A 20,577-nucleotide genomic window follows, 5' to 3' on the forward strand; every position below is an offset into this window, starting at 1 on the left:
TTTTTAAATTTACCAGCACAGAGACTAAATAGCTTAGCCTGTGTGAGTACGTGTGAGTCACGGAGGCATAAGAGACACATAGAGCCCCACTGTAGGGAAATGAAAATTTGGAATATTAATATGTGTAGAGGGGCACCTGGGTGGCTCAGTCGGTTAAGCATCTGCCTTTGGTTCAGGTTGTGATATCGGGGTCCTGGGATCAAGCCCTGCGTCAGGCTCCCTGCTCAGCGGGAAGCCTGCTTCTCCTTCTCCCACTTCTCCTGCTTGTGTTCCCTCTCGCCGTGTCTCCCTCTGTCAAATAAATAAATAAAATCTTTAAAAAAAAATGTGTAGAAAAGAGTGTGTGGTCATATAGGAGCTGCAAGTTCTTAATATTGTTGTCCCTCTTTAAGATGCTATGATTTAAGAAGGGTTTGCACATTTGGAGAAATTGGATATAAGTAGATAACAAGTTCAGACAGAACCTTAGAAAGGAGGCTGCCTGAGATGATTACAGGCTCAAACTTTGTGGACACATTGCCAGCACTCTATTTATGTCACCTGGGTAGTGACTTAATCTCACTAAGCTGCAGTTTTGTCATCTGTAAAATGGGAATGGCCATAATGCTTTATAGAGTTGTTGTAAGGATGACATGAGATAAGCAATTTTACATTGTGAAAGCCACATAAATGGGGCTGTTGTAGTTAGTGGCTGCCATCACACCTTTCAGTGCTGGGGGCATCTGGGGGCCTGAGCCAAGGCATCTGGGGGCCTGAGCACTCAAGTGTGGGCACTGGGCAGCAGTCCCCATTTTAGGACCACCCTTCAGTCATGCTCTTCTTCCTTACTGGAGAGAGCCGAATTCTGTGCCTTCCTACTCCAACAATCTCCTTGAGACTCGCCTGGAAGATTATCCAATCCCACAAGGCTAGAAAATAAGGAAACTAAGCAGAAGGAAGTACAGTATCTGAGAAAAAAAAAATCATATTTACCGGGATTACACACACACACACACACACACACACTCAACATGCAGGCACAAAATAATAAAATGACAGGAAACCAATTATTTTCCACAGAGGATGGTAACAGACCAGTCCCAGTCTTACAAACGCCCACCTCATAACATCCTTTAGATGAACCTGATGCTTCAGCCTGCCCAGACCTTAACATGGTGTCCTCCCACACCACCCGTGGCTTTGCTGGGATAGCTGGGACCCTCCCATTCTCTCTCTTTCCTGTCTCTACGGCCAGTATGCACCACCAGTCCAATGTCTCTGACCTGTAACAGAGAAAGCCATTTTCCCCCTGTCTGCAGAACATTCAACTGAATCCCAACTTGAAACTTGGACACCATTTCCACAGTGAAGCAACGTTTGGGTGGCTATGTTCTAGAATATTGACTTTGCAAATATAATCCAGATGATAATAATATCAGTAATATTTAACATGCCATGATTTATTGAGAGCCTACTTTTGAATAAACACTGTCCTAATACTTTACATATATTAAACTATGTAATCCTCACAACAGTTCCATTTGACTCAGGATCTTATACCTCCCAGGGCCAGGATTTAACCTCAGTCAGGCTGGCTCGGAAGCATGATGAATCATGGTCCTGTAATCATATTAACTTTGTAGGAAGTAATGAACAGTTACTAAGAAAATACATAACCAGATTGATTAATAGCCCACTTGTCCCCTCGTATGAGATTTTCATCAGGGAACATGAGAAAAATATTTATCTGTCAATTTATGGTTTCTCACTGACCAAAGCTGCAGAACTTCTTCAGGGGGGTGGGATACAAAATTTCCTTCTCTTTCACTCCTTGGTCCTATGTCATATGACCTAAGTAGTTTCCTTCCTCGTAAACCACATCTTTGATCTTTGATGATGTTATTTGGTTCCTAAATAACCCTTTAAGTGCCATCTTACTCCTTCTTGTAAACCCACTTGAAGAAACAAATCTCCTATGTGGAAGAATTCCAAATAACTTACATAGATACTCCACCCTCTAGGAGATAGAAAATAACTCCCTACACCTTAAATGTACATGGGGATTTTCCAAAGAGGACAGTATGGAAAGGAGTTTTTAAAAAAAGAATAACTTTACAGTGGGACACGACCAACACTACCTCAGCTAGATCAACATCAACAGGGATGATATTGCTATGATATTATGAAAATGACACTTTACCTCTGTGGACTTCCTCCCCAGAACCTATAGCCCCAGTCTAATTGTGAGAAAAATATCAGGCAAGTTCTAACTGAGGGACATTCTATAAAATACCTAACAGTGCTCCTGAGAACAGTCAAGATCATTAAAAACAAGGGAAGTGTGAGAAATTGTCATATCTAAGAGGAGACTTATAGAAATATGACAACTAAATGTAATATGGTATCCTGGATAGAATCCTGGAAAAGAAAAAGACATAGATTAAAAAACAAAACAAAACAAAAACAACTAAGGAACTCCCTAGAGTATGAACTTCAATTAATAATTTATCAGTATTGGTTTATGATTGTGTCAAATATACCATCCCAATGTAAGATGCTAATAACAGGGAAAACTGAATGTGGGGTCTACTGTCTTTGAAATTTCTCCATAAATCTAAAAGTATTCTAAAGTTAAAAGTTTTTAAAACCTAATGTATTTGGATAATTGTCAAGTGAATACATGCATAACTACCCCTCAGAGTGAAAACATTGCCAGCACCCATAAACTGTTTGTTTCCTTTCTCGATTTTGTTACCACCTTTCCCCCATTGTAGTGAATTTGACAATACCACTTCCTGCTTTTCTTTATAATTATATCACTCTAATGCATTTCTAAATAATATAGTATAGTTTTGTCTGGTTTTGAAATTTACATTTACACAAATGTAACCATACAGTATGGATTCTTGTGTGTCTTGCTTAAGATATGTCCTTTTGACAGTTAGTTATGTGAGGGAAATGCTCGCAGTGGATATGCTTGCCACAGAGATCTTCAGGGTGAAACTGCCTAGAACTTGTAAGGGTGACTTTTCTCTATAAAGAAAGAAGCTGTGAGAGATATATGGGGTGTGGACTTTGGAGCAGATTCCTTTCCTCCACTTAACAGCTGCATCATCTCAGTCACTTGCCTACAGTTTGTGCCATGAAGGTGAGCTAATATCTTTGAAAGATTCAAGAACTAGAGGAGGGGGAAAAGATGGCAGAGGAGTAGGGGACCCTATTCCAACCAGTCCCCAGAATTGAGCTGGATATCTACCAGACCACTCTGAACACCCATGAAATCAGCCTGAGATATAAGATAGATCTGGATCTCTACAAACAGAATATCACAGGCATTTGGTTTTGAGGTACAAAGCAGGGAGCCATGATTCTGCGGGCAGATATTGGAGGATAAATGGAAGGCGGAGGGAGCCATCAGGATCCTGCACCACTGGTTAACGATAGCCTCCCGCGCTAGGGACAGGGCACAGATTCGCAGACCTGTAGCGACAGGGAAAGGACTTTAGGGCAACCCCCTGGATGGAAACCCAGAGTGGCAGGGTCAGGCGTGCAAACTGGGGGCGGCTGGCAGTTTTAGAAACACAAAAGGCAGAGATGTGCCCCGACCTGGAGGTGAGGACTGGGAGCGCTGCTGAGGGGCGCACAACTCAGGATGCTGCAGTTTATAGCAGCATGGACAGAAACGGATATGGTGTGGCCTGGAGAGCTTACTGAAGAACAGACTGCAATCTCTCTGTTCTGAGGCAGAGGTTTGGAGACGATCTCTTCTGCTCTGACTCTCAGAAGAGACTCGGAAAGCCGCCAGGGAAAGCCACCAGAGAACAAAAACCCCCCAAAACCGGTTTTCGCTGAGCCCATCCCCTGCCACAAGGGGCAGGGCAACTCTGCCCAAACAGGGTTGCCTGAGTAACAGCACGTCAGGCCCCTCCTCCAGAAGACAGGCTGGGAAAACAAGAGGCCAGCAATCCTAAGGTCCCTATAAAACAGGTGCATCTTGCTTGGGTTGTGGTCAATAATTTGGACTTTATACATTCCCTCAACCACCCCTCAACAGAATGACTAGGAGGAGGAACCCCCAAAATAAGAAAGACTCAGAGACTATGATTTATGCCACAGATTTACAAATGGATATAGATATAACAAAGAAGTCGGAGATGGAATTCAGGGTAGCAATTGTGAAGACAGTAGCTAGAATGGAGAAATCGATTAATGGCAACATAGAGTCTCTAAGGACAAAATGAAAGCTGAACTGGCAGAACTTAAAAATGCTATGAATGTGATCCAATCTAATCTAGATAATCTAACAGCTAGGGTAAGTGAGGCAGAAGAACGAATTAGTGATCTAGAATACCAATTAATAGACAAGAAAGGAAAAGAGGAGACCAGGGAAAAACAACTCAGAATCCATGAAAATAGAATCAGAGAAATAAGTGACACTATGAAATGTTCCAATGTCAGAATTATTGGGATCCCTGAGGGAGTGGAGAGAGAGAGAGGACTAGAAGATATATTTGAGCAAATCGTAGCTGAGAACTTCCCTAATCTGGGGAATGAAACAAACATTTGTGTACTAGAGGCAGAGAGGACCCCTTCCAAGATCAAGGAAAACAGGCCAACACCCCGGAATGTAATAATAAAACTCGCAAATCTTAGAACAAAGGAAACCATCTTAAGGGCAGTTGGGGGGAAGAGATTCCTTACATACAGAGGGAGGAACATCAGAATAATGTCAGACCTATCCACAGAGACCTGGCAAGCCAGGAAGGGCTGGCAAGACATATTCAGGGTACTAAATGAGAAGTACATGCAGCCAAGAATACTTTATCTGGCAAGGCTGTCATTTAGGATGGATGGAGATTTGCAGAGCTTCCAAGACCAGCAGAAACTGAAAGAATATGTGACCACTAAGCCGGCCATGCAAGAAATATTAAGGGGGGTTCTATAAAAGAAGAAAGACCCCAAGAATGATATGGAACAGAAATTTACAGGGACAATCTATAAAAACAAGGTCTTCATAGGCAACATGATGACAATAAATTCATATCTTTCAATAATCACTCTCAACATGAATGGCCTAAATGCTCCCATAAAATGGCACAAGGTTGCAGACTGGATAAGACAGGACATATGCTGTCTACAAGAGACTCATTTTGAACCTAAAGATACATCCAGACTGAAAGTGAAGAGATGGAGAGCCATCTTCCATGACAACGGACCTCAAAAGAAAGCTGGGGTAGCAATTCTTACATCAGACAAGTTAGATTTTAAACTAGAGACTGTAGTTAGAGACACAGAAGGACACTATATCATTCTTAAAGGGTCTATCCAACAAGAAGATCTAACGATTGTAAATATCTACACCCCCAACATGGGAGCAGCCATCTACATAAACCAACTGTTAACCAAAATAGTCATATTGATAACAATACGTTAATTGTAGGAGACCTCAATACTCCACTCTCAGCAATAGACAGATCATCTAAGCAGAAAATCGACAAAGAAACTAGAACTTGGAATGACACACTGGAACAGATGGGCCTCATAGATATATACAGAACATTCCACCCTAAAACAACAAAATACTCATTCTTCTCGAGCACACATGGAACTTTCTCCAGAAAAGACCACATACTGGGCCACAAATCAGGTCTCAACCGATACCAAAAGATTGAGATTATTCCCTGCATATTCTCGGACCATAATGCTTTAAAATTGGAACTCAGTCACAAGAAAAAATTTGAAGAAATTCAAACACTTGGAAGCTAAAGACCCCTCTGCTCAAGAATGTTTGGGTCAACCAGGAAATCAAAGAAGAACTTAAACAACTCATGGAAACCAATGAGAATGAAAACACATCGGTCCAAAACGTATGGGATACTGCAAAGGCAGTCCTAAGGGGGGAATACGTAGCCATCCAAGCCTCACTCAAAAAAATAGAAAAATCCCGAATTCACCAAGTAACTCTACACCTTGAAGAACTAGAGAAAAAGCAACAAACGATACCTAAGCCACGCATTAGAAGAGAAATAATTAAGATTAAAGCAGAGATCAATGAATTAGAAACCAGAAACACAGTAGATCAGATCAACGAAACTAGAAGCTGGTTCTTTGAAAGAATTAATAAGATTGATAAACCACTAGCCAGATTTATCCAAAAGAAGAGAGGAAGGACCCAAATTAATAAAATTATGAATGAAAGGGGAGAGATCACAATTAACACCAAGGAAATAGAAACAATTATTAGAAATTATTATCAACAACTATATGCCAATAAACTGAGCAACCTGGATGAAATGGATGCCTTCCTGGAAACCCATAAACTCCCAAGACTGAAACAGGAAGAAATTGACAACCTGAATAGGCCAATAACCAGTAACAAGACTGAAGCAGTGATCAAAAACCTCCCAAAAAACAAGAGTCCAGGGCCTGATGGATTCCCTGGGGAATTCTACCAAACATTCAAAGAAGAAATAATACCTATTCTACTGAAGGTGTTTCAAAAAATAGAAACAGAAGGAAAGCTTCCAGACTCATTCTATGAGGCCAGCCTTACTTTAATCCCCAAACCAGGCAAAAACCCCATCAAAAAGAATTTCAGACCAATATCCCTGATGAATATGGATTCCAAAATCCTCAACAAAATCCTAGCTAACAGGATCCAACAATACATTAGAAGGATCATCCACCACGGCCAAGTGAGATTTATCCCCGGGATGCAAGGGTGGTTCAACATTTGCAAATCAATCAATGTGATAGAACACATTAATAAGAGGAGAGAGAAGAACCATATGGTCCTCTCAACTGATGCAGAAAAAGCATTTGACAAAATACAGCGTCCTTTCCTGATTAAAACTCTTCAGAGTATAGGGATAGAGGGAACATTCCTCAAGTTCATAAAATCCATCTATGAAAAACCCACAGTGAATATCATCCTCAATGGAGAAAAGCCGAGAGCCTTTCCCTTAAGATCAGGAACACATTAAGGATGCCCACTCTTGCCACTATTTTTCAACACAGTACTAGAAGTCCTAGCAACAGCATTCAGACAACAAAAAGAAATAAAAGGTATTCAAATTGGCAAAGAAGAAGTCAAACTCTCTCTCTTCACAGATGACATGATACTTTATGTGGAAAATTCAAAAGACTCCACCCCCAAATTACTAGAACTCATACAGCAATTCAGTAATGTGGCAGGATACAAAATCAATGCACAGAAATCAGTTGCTTTCTTATAACAATGCAACTGTAGAAAGAGAAATGAGAGAAACTGTTCCATTTACAGTAGCACCAAAAACCATAAGATACCTTGGAATAAACCTAACCAAAGAGGTAAAGGATCTATACTCTAGGAACTATAGAACACTCGTGAAAGAAATTGAAGAAGTCACAAAAAGACGGAAAAACATTCCATGCTCATGGATCGGAAGAATAAACATTGTTAAAATGTCTATGCTACCCAGGGCAATCTATACCTTCAGTGCCATCCCGATCAAAATTCCAATGACATTTTTCAAAGTGCTGGAACAAACAATCCTAAAAGTTGTATGGAATCAGAAAAGACCCCGAATCATGAAGGAAATGTTGAAAGAGAAAAACAAAGCTGGGGCATCATGTTGCCTGATTTGAAGCTATATTACAAAGCAGTGATCACCAAGACAGCATGGTACTGGCACAAAAACAGACATATAGACCAATGGAACAGAATAGAGAGCCCAGATATGGACCCTCAATTCTATGGTCAAATAATCTTCGACAAAGCAGGAAAAAATATGCAATGGAAAAAAGACAGTCTCTTCAATAAATGGTGCTGGGAAAATTGGACAGCTATATACAGAAGAATGAAACTCAACCATTCGCTTACACCATACACAAAGATGGACTCTAAATGGATGAAAAACCTCAACGTGAGACAGGAATCCATCAAAATCCTAGAGGAGAACATCGGCCACAGCCACTTCTTTCAAGATACATCTCCAAAGGCTAGTGAAACAAAAGCAAAAATGAACTTTTGGGACTTCATCAAGATAAAAACTTCTGCACAGCAAAGGAAACAGTCAACAAAACAAAGAGGCAACCCACAGAATGGGAGAAGATACTTGCAAATGACACTACAGATAAAGGGCTGGTATCCAAGATCTATAAAGAACTTCTCAAACTCAAAACCCAAAAAACAAATAATAAAGTCCAAAAATGGGCAGAAGACATGAACAGACACTTCTCCAAAGAAGATATACAAATGACTAACAGACACATGAAAAAATGTTCATCATCATTAGCCATCAGAGGAATTCAAATCAAAACCACATTGAGATACCACCTTACACAAGTTAGAATGGCAAAAATTGACAAGGCAAGAAACAACAAATGTTGGAGAGGTTGTGGAGAAAGGGGAACCAACCCCCTTACACTGTTGGTGGGAATGCAAGTTGATACAGCCACTTTGGAAAACAATGTGGAGGTGCCTCAAAAAATTAAAAATAGACCTACCCTATGACCCAGGAATTGCTCTCCTGGGTATTTACCCCAAAGACACAGATGTAGTGAAAAGAAGGGCCATATGCACCCCAATGTTCATAGCAGTAATGTCCGCAATAACCAAACTGTGGAAAGAGCCCAGATGCCCTTCAACAGATGAATGGATAAAGAAGATGTGGTCCATATGTACAATGGAATATTACTCAGCCATCAGGAAGGATGAATACCCAACTTTTACAACAACATGGATGGGACTGGAGGAGATTATGCTAAGTGAAATAAGTCAAGCAGAGAAAGTCAATTATCATATGGTTTCAGTTATTTGTGGAACATAAGGAATAGCATGGAGGACATTAGGAGAAGGAAGGGAAAAATGAAGAGAGGGAAATTGGAAGGAGAGATGAACCATGAGAGACTATGGACTCTGAGAAACAAACTGAGGGTTTTAGAGGGGAGGGGGGTGGGGGGATGGGCTAGCCCAGTGATGGGTATTAAGGAGGGCACGTACTGCATGGAGCACTGGGTGTTGTATGAAAACAATGAATCGTGGATCACTGCATTGAAAACTGGTGATGTATTGTATGGTGACTAACATAACATAATAAAATAAAATTTTTAAAAAAAAGATATGTCCCTTTGTTGCATTGCAGTAACTATTACTATTCATTTTCATTGTTGTGCAATGCATTACATTATATGAATGCATCAAATTTTATTTATAAGTTTTATTGTTGCTGGGCATATGGATTGCTCCTAGTGTTAGCAGTGTGGCTTATCAGAAAAGGATATTCTGATCATCAGATTTGTGAAATCTCTTATAGATTTCTTTTCTTTTTTAAGAATATCTGCTTATGGAGTGCCTGGTGGCTCAGTCATTAAGCATCTGCCTTCGGCTCAGGGTCCTGGGATCGAGCCCCACATCAGGCTCCCTGCTCAGCAGGGAGTCTGCTTCTCCCTCTCCCCCTTCTCCTGCTTGTGTTCCCTCTCTTGCTGTCTCTCTCCACAAAAATAAATAAATAAAATGGTTAAAAAAAAAAAAAGAATATCTGCTTATGTGAGGCAAGGAGGAAGAACCTGCTGAAAACAGGAGTGGGATCTTACTCAGGGACCGGGATCTAGACTGAGAGTCCAAGAAGCCCAGTGCTACAGCTCATGCCTTGCCAGGAGGCAGTAGTCTGCCCAAGAGCCAAGTCCCCAAGACGATTGGATCATTCCTTCCCAGAGATGTATAGACCTGCTCCTTCTCAATTTTATCCATCACTTAGCAAGCAATGTCTATGGAACAAACAGCAGAAACCTTGATCTTAATAACAATTCTTCATGCTTTGAAAAAAATGAGTCTCCTTTGGCACATTCCTACCAAGGTGGCCATATAGGAAGGAGGCAATAAGGTCTCCCATGCCTTCCCCCCAGATCCTTCTGGACCTAACAGTCCACATTCCCAACTCAGGGAAGACAACTTGCTAAATGTTCCAAGCAGACAAGTCTTGTATGTGCACATGTGTGCACGACGAAAATCTACGGTTGAGTCAGGGAGAGCTGTTCTTGTTCATCTGGCCACCATGACTGTATTTTCCAATGAGTGTCTTTGAACTAATGGCATTTTATTTTTTAACAGAGGCACTTCTCAGGCCAGCTTATTCAGTCTTGTTCTGCCTTTTTAGTACCGTTGTGTTCAGGTCACAACTTTTGGTTCTGATCAAGTAGAAGGCAGTCAAACCTAGTGACACAGGTCCCAGGCTGATGAGTCAGAGCAGACCCTGCTGAGCTGCATGACCTGGAGTGAGTGAGTTAGCCCTTCTGAAGCTCAGTTTCTTCAGAGGTTAAAAAAAAAGGAAAAAAAAACTTACTTCATGAGTAGGTAAAATTAAGTGCAAATGTATGTAAAGTAACAGTTCCTGACACAAGAGGGAAAACTAATACATCATGAAGATTATTGTTGATATTAAAACACAATAACTGGGGCGCCTGGGTGGCTCAGTCGGTTAGGCGACTGCCTTCAGCTCAAGTCATGATCCTGGAGTCCCGGGATCGAGTCCCGCATCGGGCTCCCTGCTCAGCAGGGAGTCTGCTTCTCCCTCTGACCCTCCTCCCTCTCATGCTCTCTGTCTCTTATTCTCTCTGTCTCAAATAAATAAATAAAATCTTTAAAAAAAAAAAAAAAAACACAGTAACTTTGGACTCCTGGATGGCTCAGCAGTTAAGCACCCAACTCTTGGTTTTGGCTCATGATCTGAGGGTTGTGAGATTGAGCCCTGCATCAGGCTTTGTGCTCAGTGCAGAGTCTGCTTCAGATTCTCTCCCTCTCCCTCTGCTCACCCCCCACTCTCTCTCCCTCTCTAAAATTAAATAAATAAAATCTCAAAAAAAATACAACAGTTTATCGAGCAGTTCCTTTCCTTAGGCCTATGGTCAGACCTATTGCTAAATATAAGGTTTTAGAATGCAGCTATACAAAATCTACTCTGACCTTTAGCATTTTATATTTCCTATGCTAATTTGAATTCACAGTGAAGTGAAAAATGACGTCCAGTGTCAGTGAAAAGTTTTGTGTTGTTCTCACTTCTGATTACAAGACAGACCAAATTTACATCTCTTTCCATTAGGTTTATAATTGGAGATTTGTTGGACTCCGAAAACGACATCTTTGAGCAGTCGAAGGAATGGGACTCTCATGGATCAGAAGAGCCACAAAAGGCCTTTGACCACGGGACAGAGCTGATCCCATGGTACGTGCTGTCCATCCGAGCTGATGTGCACCAGTTCCTGCTGCAGGGGGCCACTGTCATCCACTATGACCAGGACACGCACCTGTCAGCCCGCTGCTTCCTCCAGCTTCAGCCTGACAACAGCACCTTGACCTGGATAAAGCCTACCACTGCTTCCCCAGCCAGTGCTAAAGCAAAACTTGGTGTGCTTAGTAGCACGTCTGAGCCCGGCAAATTCCCGTTACTGGGCAATGCTGGATTAAGTGGCCTGGCAGAGGGGGTCTTGGATCTGTTTTCAGCAAAGGCTGTGTACATGGGACACCCTAGCATTGATATACACACTGTGTGTGTTCAGAACAAACTGGGTAGCATGTTTCTCTCAGAGACTGGCGTGACTCTGCTCTATGGGCTCCAGACCACGGACAATAGATTATTGCACTTTGTGGCACCCAAGCACACAGCTAAGATGCTCTTCAGTGGATTGCTAGAACTCACGAGGGCCGTGAGGAAGATGAGGAAGTTCCCCGACCAGAGACAGCAGTGGCTGCGGAAACAGTACGTCAGCCTCTATCAGGTAGGGGCGCAGCCCTCCCCCCTCCTCACTCCCCTGATTCTCAATCTCGCAAAACCACACTGGGACCACCAGGGCTCGCCCTCGCACTCTGGCACGTACTTCCAGAATGGTACTGGGCACCTTTGACTTCTCTCTGTGCCTCAGTTTCTGATCTAGAAAATGAGAGTGATAACAATACCCATTCATAGGGTGGCCCTGGGGTCTGAGTTAATATGTGTAAAGCCATAATGTCAGCTGCTGTGTGTAGAGAATAGTGTCTGGCTCATAGTAGGTCCTATTATTATTTTGTATGAACATAGTGACCGGTCATTGTACTTCTCATGTTGGAAAGAAACCAGTTAATATAAGCGTCACTTACTCAGTTTCCATCAAAAGTGTTAGAGTGTGAATATTTTTATTATTAATAAGGGACTAGCTGATACATTGGAAACCTTCACTTTGGAAACTGAAATCCTGCTTCATCCCCTCATATGCTATATGACTCTCAGAGCATTAATTTACTGTGTGTGCTGCCTCACTGTAGAGCTTCTAAGTTTAAAAGAAACTTTCCCAAATGTGGGGTAAGTCATGCATGGAGTTCTGCCTCGCCAGGTTATTATATTGGCAGCAGTCCTTACGAGGCCGTGTCTCACAGTCAGTTGCTTAACCTGAGTGTGTTTCTCACTAACCCTAAAATTCTCGGGTACTTCAACACTCCAGCTAAGGGTGGTTGCAGGACTGGGCTGAGTGAGGTGTGGAAAGAGACACAGGCATCACCAGAGTGGTATGCTTGCGGAGGACGAAAGGCAGATGGCTGGGAAAGTGAGTCAAAAACCCCGCTACGAGGGGACACTGTTGATGGTGCTGCCCAATGAGTTGTATCCAAGTATTCAGTTTTTCTTTGTTATGCTTTTCCATCTTTTGGGCAAAAAAAATTATCTTTTTTACTAGTGTCACCACAAATAGAACTATAACTTAAATTCTTCAGATGACTGATTTCATGTACTTTTCAGTTCTAACATGTTTCACACAAGCAAAGACTTCCCCCCCTCCCCGGGCTGTTAGTAGAGGCATATATATATAATGCTCCTCTTTCCCCTTTCCCTACACCCATGCAATACTTATGAATAGAGATCATATCCTGAATAACTAACTTATTAAATTGATTAATAAGCACGTAGGCCTATCTACACGATGATGCTAGGACTGCACAACACAAAGCCTGTTTCAGTTAACTCATCCTAAAACGGAAACCAAAATATGAGCTTCCTGTCCACTCCGCAGGGAGATTCCAGTGTGGTCAGCTGCTTGGAAAAAAGGTCTTCAGGAGCTATTGTAAATATTGATCTTTAATTATAATCATTCCTCAGCCTTCCAGAATCATACAGATCCATTCAACCTGGACATAGACCAAAGTCTCTGAGCTCAGTTACAATCACGGTCACAAGCCCGACATGGTTTATTGGCTCCATTTGTTTCCTTCCCCATCTTATAGCATAAAGTAACTGAATTAACAGCTAAGGCATACTTGGTTTCTCATTTACCCTGGCAACATACAGTTTTTGCTGAAGGAGGCACCAGCTGAGACCAGGAACAGCAGAAGAGGTAAAAGGCTCCGCTGGAGCAGAGACAGCGGAAATGACCTGGAGCCGACTCAGTCCTTCCTAGTTGCAAACACAGCTACACCCCCCCTACGCCCATCCCTCCACCGCTGCTTGGAAACAAGCCATTACAGGGTAAAGAAAAAACAGCTCCATATACCTCAGCCACTTCTGAAAACACACAGGTGACCGTCTTCCTCAAAACATTGTTCTGCATGAGCCACCCAGGAAGACAAGGAAACAGACTCTCAAGATTTAAAAAAAAAAAAAAAAAAAGTGAAAAATGTTAGCAAATGGTTATCTTCCCATTATGTAGACCAGCTCCTAAATTGTCTCAGTGAACATCAGAAAGATGCTGCCAATATGGTACTTGGAGAACAAAAGGTCAAACAGGCATCCTGTTAAATGCCCCTCTTGATGATTTATGGTACTGCTTAACACACTTAAGGCTCCTGAGAAGTCCTAAGGTACAAAAGAAATTAATTTAAATGTATCTATATGTTCAAGAAATTTATGAACAGTCTTGCGTTCTTCCAAACTCATGTTAACAGCCCTGTAAGAATATTTCTTTTTCCCCAGTTTGGGAAGGGCTTATATAGAAAATAATCTTTCTGGGGTGCCTGGGTGGCTCAGTCAGTTGAGTATCAACTCTTGGTTTTGGCTCAGGTCATGATCTTAGGGTCATGAGATTGAGCCCCACGTTGAGCTCCATGCTCAGCGAGGAACCTCAGCTGAGTTCTCAGCTCTGCTTAAGACTCTCTCTCCCTCTCCCTTTGCACCCCCCAAAATAAATAAATAAATCTTTAAAGAAGAAAGAAAATAATCTTTCTGACATTGGAGTCCTCTTATGTGATGAATATGTATGGAGTTGCTCTTTTCTTTTTTTAAAGATTTTATTTATTTGAGAGAGAGCATGAGGTGGGGGTGCAGAGGGAGAGGGAGAAGCAGACTCCGCAGTGAGCAGGGAGCCCGACCTGGGGCTCAATCCCAGGGATCATGACCTGAGATGAAGGCAGATGCTTAATCAACTGAGCCACCCAGGTACCCCATGAAGTTGCTTTCAAATGCAAGTATTTTAGTAATAGTAAATGTATTTGATCTAATGGAAATAGTAACAGGACATAAAGCAAAAGACAAGAAGAAACAGTAACATTTATAATGAAGCCTAGGAATACAGGAGAATAAAAGAAAGTAAGCCCCAGAGATTTGATGTGGGGTGTGGAACAAAGACTGGTATCATGAGCTTTGGCTTGAGGTTGCATAGGCAGAGCTGAGAACCCATAATCTTGGATATTTGGAAAGATCTCTGGGAATCTGAAAAGGTTCAAAACAGGGTTCTCAGGTGAACTTTGGTTGTAAGCAACAGAAACAGATTCTGAAAATCTGTTTTCAGGAAACAGAGAAAAAAGTTTTAAGGCCAGCCTTAAAAAAGGGGGGAAAAAGGGTTTATTCAAAGGATTAGATTAGTTAAACGGTCTCCAAAATATCATATGCAAAGATAATGCCAAGAGATAAAAGTGCATGAATACTTTTTAAGGAATCAGTTTCCTGATCCTAATGTCCACATGAACTTCTTTTATTTTTCTGTATTCCTAGGCTTCATTATAAATGTCACTATTTCTTATCTTTTGCTTTATCTCCTGTTATGTATCCATTAGATCAATTTACATTTACTAGTACTAAAATACTTGTGTTTGCAAGTAACTGTTTGGGACGCCTGGGTGGCCTTCAGCTCAGGTCATGATCCCAGGCCTGGGATCGAGCCCTGCATCAGGCTCCCTGCTCAGCGGGGAGTCTGCTTCTCCCTTTGCCTGCCACTCCCCCTGCTCTCTCTCTCTCTCTCTCTCTCTCTGACAAATAAATAAATAAATAAAATCTTTTTAAAAAAATGAAAGTAACTATTTTCTAAAACTGAGAATGTAGTTTCACTCACAATAGACCTTCTCCCAAATTAAAAAGAGAGAAGGTACATCTTTCACCCATCCCAACCAAGTTTATTGTTTTGTACAAAATAGAAGAGCCAAACTACATTTCAGCTCCCAGAAAGTCTCCTTTAAAGATTAAACAAAAGCATATGCCTTTTCCAGGCCTGAAATATTTCTATTAAGGGTAAAGCTTAACCCATGTTAGGATGTTCTGAATTTAGAAATACCAAAGCAGTAGAGGCTAATTCTTTTATATATACGTGGTATGGGTCTAGTAAATTTTTATATTAAAGATTTTCTTTTTTTAGAGCAGTTATAGGTTCACAATAAAATTGAGAGGAATGTACAGAGATTTCCCATAAACCTTCTGCCCCCCATGCATAAATAGTGACCCCCACTGTCAACATCACTCAGCAGAATGGTACGTATTTTACAAAGGATGAATCTAAATTGGTATATCACAATCACCCAAAATCCATCGTTTACCTTAGGATCCATTCTTGGTGCTGTATATTGTATAGGTTTGTACAAATATATGACATATATCGATCATTATAATATCACATGGGCTATTTTAACTACCCTAAAACTTCTCTGTGCCCTGCCTATTAATCTCTTCCTCCCACCCTACCTCACCCTACCTGCCCCCCCAGCCCCTGCAAACACTGATCTTTTTATTGTCTCCATAGTTCTGCCTTTTTCAGGATGTCATTTCATTGGAATCATACAATATGTAGCCTTTTCAGATTGGCTTCTTTCACTTTTATGCATTTAAGATTCCTCCATGTCTTCTCATGACTTGATAGCTCATTTCTTTTTATGGCTGAGTAATACTCCATTGTGTGGATGTACCAGAGTTTATTTATCCATTTACCTACTGAAGGACATCTTGGTTTCTTTAAAGTTTTGGTATTATGAATAGAGCTGCTGTAAATATTCATGTTCAAGTTTCTGTGCGGACTTAAGTTTTCAGCTCTTTTGGATAACTACCAAGGAGCATGACTGCTGGATTGTATGGTAAAAGAATGCTTACTTTTGTAAGAAACCGCCTCACTGCCTTCCAAAGTGGCTGTGCCATTTTGCTTTCCTACTAGGATGAATCCTTATTCCTATCACCCCACATCCCCACCAGCATGTGGTGGTGTCAGTGTTCTGGATTTTTGCCATTCTGATAGGTGTTGTAGTGGTATCTTATTTTAATTTGCAGTTCCCTGATGCTATATGATGTGGAACATCTTTTCATATGTTTAATTCCCATCTGTATCTCTTCTTTGGTGAAGTGTCTGTTGAGGTCTTTGGACTTTTTTTTAATTGGGTTGTTGGCTTTCTTATTGTTGAGTTTTAAGTTTTCATTGTATATTTTGAATAACGGTTCTTTATCAGATGTTTCTTTGGCAAACATTTTCTCCCAGTCTGTGGCTTATCTTCTAATTCTCTTGATAATGTTTTTTCCAGAGCAGAAGTTTTAAATTTTAATGATGGGATCTATTAAATTTTTAAAGTGTTAGTTAAAACCCATAGATAAATTTTTACAAAATTTCTTTCAGCATATGATATTCAATAAGGTAGTTAAAATTTATTTATGAAATTGTGGCGTGAAATGTTGATTCCACTTTGAAGTCAAGTGTAGTGACTTGTTCACAGGGAATAAGCCTGCATCAGGAAAGAATGATCTCCAACCATTTCATTCTCGGTAGCACTGTATTCAAGATTCATTTTTCGGGCAGGGAGATTCTGATTGACTTATTTGGACCTTATGCCAACCATTGGTCAAGGGAGGATGTTTCATCTTGATTGATAAATTCAAGACTGTATCCAGGGGCTCCTGGGTGGCTCAGCCAGTTAAGTGTCTGCCTTTCTCTCAGGTCATAATCTCAGGGTCCTGGGATCCAGCCCACCATTGGGCTGCCTGCTCATTAGGGAGCCTGCTTCTCCCTCTCCCTCTGCCCCTCGCTGCCCAGCTCGTGTGCATTCCCTATCTCTCTCTTTCTCTCAAATAAATAAATAAAATCTTAAAAAAAAAAAAGACTGTATTCAGTGAAAAGAGATACAGTAAAATTGAGGTATGGTTAGAGAAAAGAGAAATGATTGATGGAAGGCATAAATCCCAGATGTCCATCAGAGATCACCAAAAGATTTCCCACATCAAGCATCCAAGTCACTCAGCATCCTGGGATCCATAACAGGTTGCAGGAAGTGGGAGGTCACAACTCAAGTCATAAAATGAGATAGCAATTGAATGTTAGGGTGAAGGAGCAAACACACACACACAAAGACCCTTTATTATTTACAGAGCATCTACAACAAAGCAAAACCTATTTACAAGCTCCTCTTTGGAGTTGCAAAGGAGAGCTGGCCTTAAAAGCTTGCAGAAAGTAAAGACAGCAAATTATGGAAATTAATTTTAAAAGGTCCATTTTATACAACCTGTGAAATTTCATCCATATTGGCTTTAATTCATACGTGACCTTTTGTGGTTTTATTAACTGGCCTCCCTGACTTAGAGGGAGAATTGTTGGCGGCTGCTTGATGAGTAAATCTCTGCTGCTCCCCAGCGCACGTAGCTCAGAGTTACCTGGTGAGAAGCATCTGTCTTGAAGCATGACTACTTCAAGACGAGGATCTTCTCGCTGCTCACAGCATCACAATACGCAGGGTGTTCTCAGTGCCCTGGGCTCTCTGTCCTTGGCTATCAGTCACTCAAGAGGACAGCAGCCCAGCTCTTTTCTTTCTTTATTTTCCTGAGTATAGTTGTTGACACATAATTAGTGTCAACAGCAGGCCTATTCCCTGTGCATTAGTTTCAGGTGTGGACCAACTATTTAATAATATGTTTTCTCTGTGGTTATCTCCCCAGAGCCCTCTGAAGTAAATTCCACGTATGCCACATACTCTGTATTTCAAGTCAGACTGTCCCAAGCAGCAAACTAGGTAAAAAACAAACAACAACAATAAAGAAACAAAAACCTTCCTGAATATTCCTACAGTGGTAATTCTGGAATGTAACCTCTGAAACTGGGAAGGGAAGTTTATTTTCATCCCACTTGCCCGTGGCCCATAAAGCACATCCTTGGAACTCAGCAGGGATGTGACCAGGACAACAGGATGTGATGAGACTTCCAACAGAGTCTGACAGTTAGGACACAGGGCCACTTGGGTGGCCAGATCTCTAGTCTTCTGTAACTGCCTGTGCTCCTCCACCTCTGGGAATTTACTAGAAGCCATTCATCTATTGACTTCCCCATTGCTTGCTGTTCCCTCATGCATTCAGAATGTGGATTCTCTTACAGGAGGACGGACGGTATGAAGGCCCAACTTTGGCTCACGCTGTGGAACTCTTTGGTGGCCGGCGATGGAGTACACGCAACCCCAGCCTTGGGATATCCACAAAGAGTGCTGAGAAGCCCAGTGTGCAGAGAAACAACACCTTGGGCATAAGCACCACCAAGAAAAAGAAGAAAACCCTTATAAGGGTAGAGTGTTATTTATGACACCGCAGACCCCATCATCCAGGACCGTTGTATGGTCTACATCACCTTAGCACATTTGGGGTGGGGACAAGATGGAACAAATGAAATGCGAGCACTTGCCAAGCACCTCCTGGTGCCAGGCCCAGTGTTGGGAATTGTGTCAACACCTGAAAAAGTCAGGGGCCTCAAACAGTGAGGACTCGGTAGGAGTCATGGTGAAGCCATCTACAGAGTGCTATGGGAGCAGACATAAGGAAGATCCAGGACTAGGATGCAGGCAGGAGAGGCTTCACAGGGAAGCCGACAGATGGGTCTTGAAGGATCAGACAGACAACGTTGTAGGGGCGGGGGGGAGCATTTCTGGCAGAGGTGGCAGGAGGGAAGCACGAAAGACTTGGCTTGTGCAGGGAAGCATGCAGAGTTCTGGGTTCATGCTCCACGCTGAAGCATATGCTCTGTGGTGGGCAAGCAAAGGCTAAAAAGACCAGGGATCCGGTTATAAAGATCTTAGAGGGCCAAAATGCTCAATGTAGAACATAACTTAAAATACAGTATCAAGAGAAGCAACCTAAATGTCCATCCATAAATGAAAGATCAAGGAAAGGTGAGGTATACATATAATGGAATACTGTTCAGCCTTTAAAAAAGAAGGAAATCCTGGCATGCGACAATGTGGGTGAACCTGGAGGACATCACCCTGAGTGTAATAAGCCAGTCACAAAAGGACAAATGTGGCATGATTCCACTTAGATGAGGTACCTAGAGTGGTCAAGCTCTTGGAAACAGAAAGTAGGATAGTGGATGCCAGGGGCTGGGGGGAGGGGTAAAGGGGAACCCGTTTTTCATTGCGTCTAGAGTTTCAGTTTTGTAAGAGGAAAGAGTTCTAGAGATCTGCTGCACAACAAGGCACATAGAGTTAGCACTACTCTATTGTACACTTAAAAATGGTTAAAGTGGTAGAATTTATGGTTTTTACTGTGGCAGAAAATACTTGGTTAGTTACCACTATATATTCTATATTCATTATATGGAGATTATCAGTATAACACGATAGTGTGTTTTCTCCATGGTTATCTAGAAAAAGTCCCACACTTTGTGTATGAGAGGCTGTTGATGCCTAAGCCGAGCTTTGTCTGCTTCATAATTTGGTCTCTATGCAGAGATGCCAGGGGCTGTGTGTCTGCTCTTGTCAGTCCTCTCCCCCAGGGAGGGCTGCTATATCAGGGAAAAACAAGTGGGTTAATGTAACGTGAGACTCCTGGGTCAGCCTTCACAGGGATCTGTACCGGTTTGGGGTGGGGGCGTATGGAAGGTGGGGCAGTCAGAATATAGGGACCTGCCTGAGCCACAGCAGTGCTGGGAGGGAGAGAAACCCAGAACGAGGGATATTGGCATGTGTGTGTTCCCAGGGTGAGAGTGGAGAGGCGGCCGACGATGAGATGGCCACGCGGAAGGCCAAAATGCACAGGGAGAGCCGCAGCCGAAGTGGTTCCGACCCTCAAGACATGAATGAGCAAGAAGAATCCGGTAAAACCCCCTACCAACATCTGAGGGGGTTTTTTATTTTATAGGGAAAATATGCATTTGGTTTTCAATTGTGACTTAAGTACTGTGGACATTCTTACCTATTTGTCTTATTAAATATACTTATCTTTATTTATTTATTTTTGAAGATTTTATTTATTTATTTGACAGAGAGAGACACAGCAAGAGAGGGAACACAAGCAGGGGGAGTGGGAGAGGGAGAAGCAGGCTTCCCGCAGAGCAGGGAGCCCGATGCAGGGCTCGATCCCAGGACCCTGGGATCATGACCTGAGCCGAAGGCAGATGCTTAACGACTGAGCCACCCAGGCGCCCCTAAATATA

General features: G+C 42.0%; 1 protein-coding gene across 1 annotated transcript in view; it reads left to right on the forward strand.

The window, feature by feature from the left end:
* Positions 1-20,577, forward strand: part of PLCE1 (phospholipase C epsilon 1) — a 312,623-nt gene that overhangs the window by 231,249 nt on the left and 60,797 nt on the right. The window contains exons 8-10 of the mRNA XM_045878454.3: positions 11,061-11,736; positions 18,532-18,714; positions 20,121-20,238. Coding sequence (XP_045734410.1) covers positions 11,061-11,736; positions 18,532-18,714; positions 20,121-20,238 — 977 coding nt within the window. The remainder of the gene's footprint in view (positions 1-11,060; positions 11,737-18,531; positions 18,715-20,120; positions 20,239-20,577) is intronic.

This window comes from Mirounga angustirostris, unplaced genomic scaffold (genome assembly GCF_029215605.1).
Source record: "Mirounga angustirostris isolate CCGP_5_RB_7025 unplaced genomic scaffold, mMirAng1.0.hap1 SCAF_6, whole genome shotgun sequence".
Lineage (NCBI taxonomy): Eukaryota > Metazoa > Chordata > Mammalia > Carnivora > Phocidae > Mirounga > Mirounga angustirostris.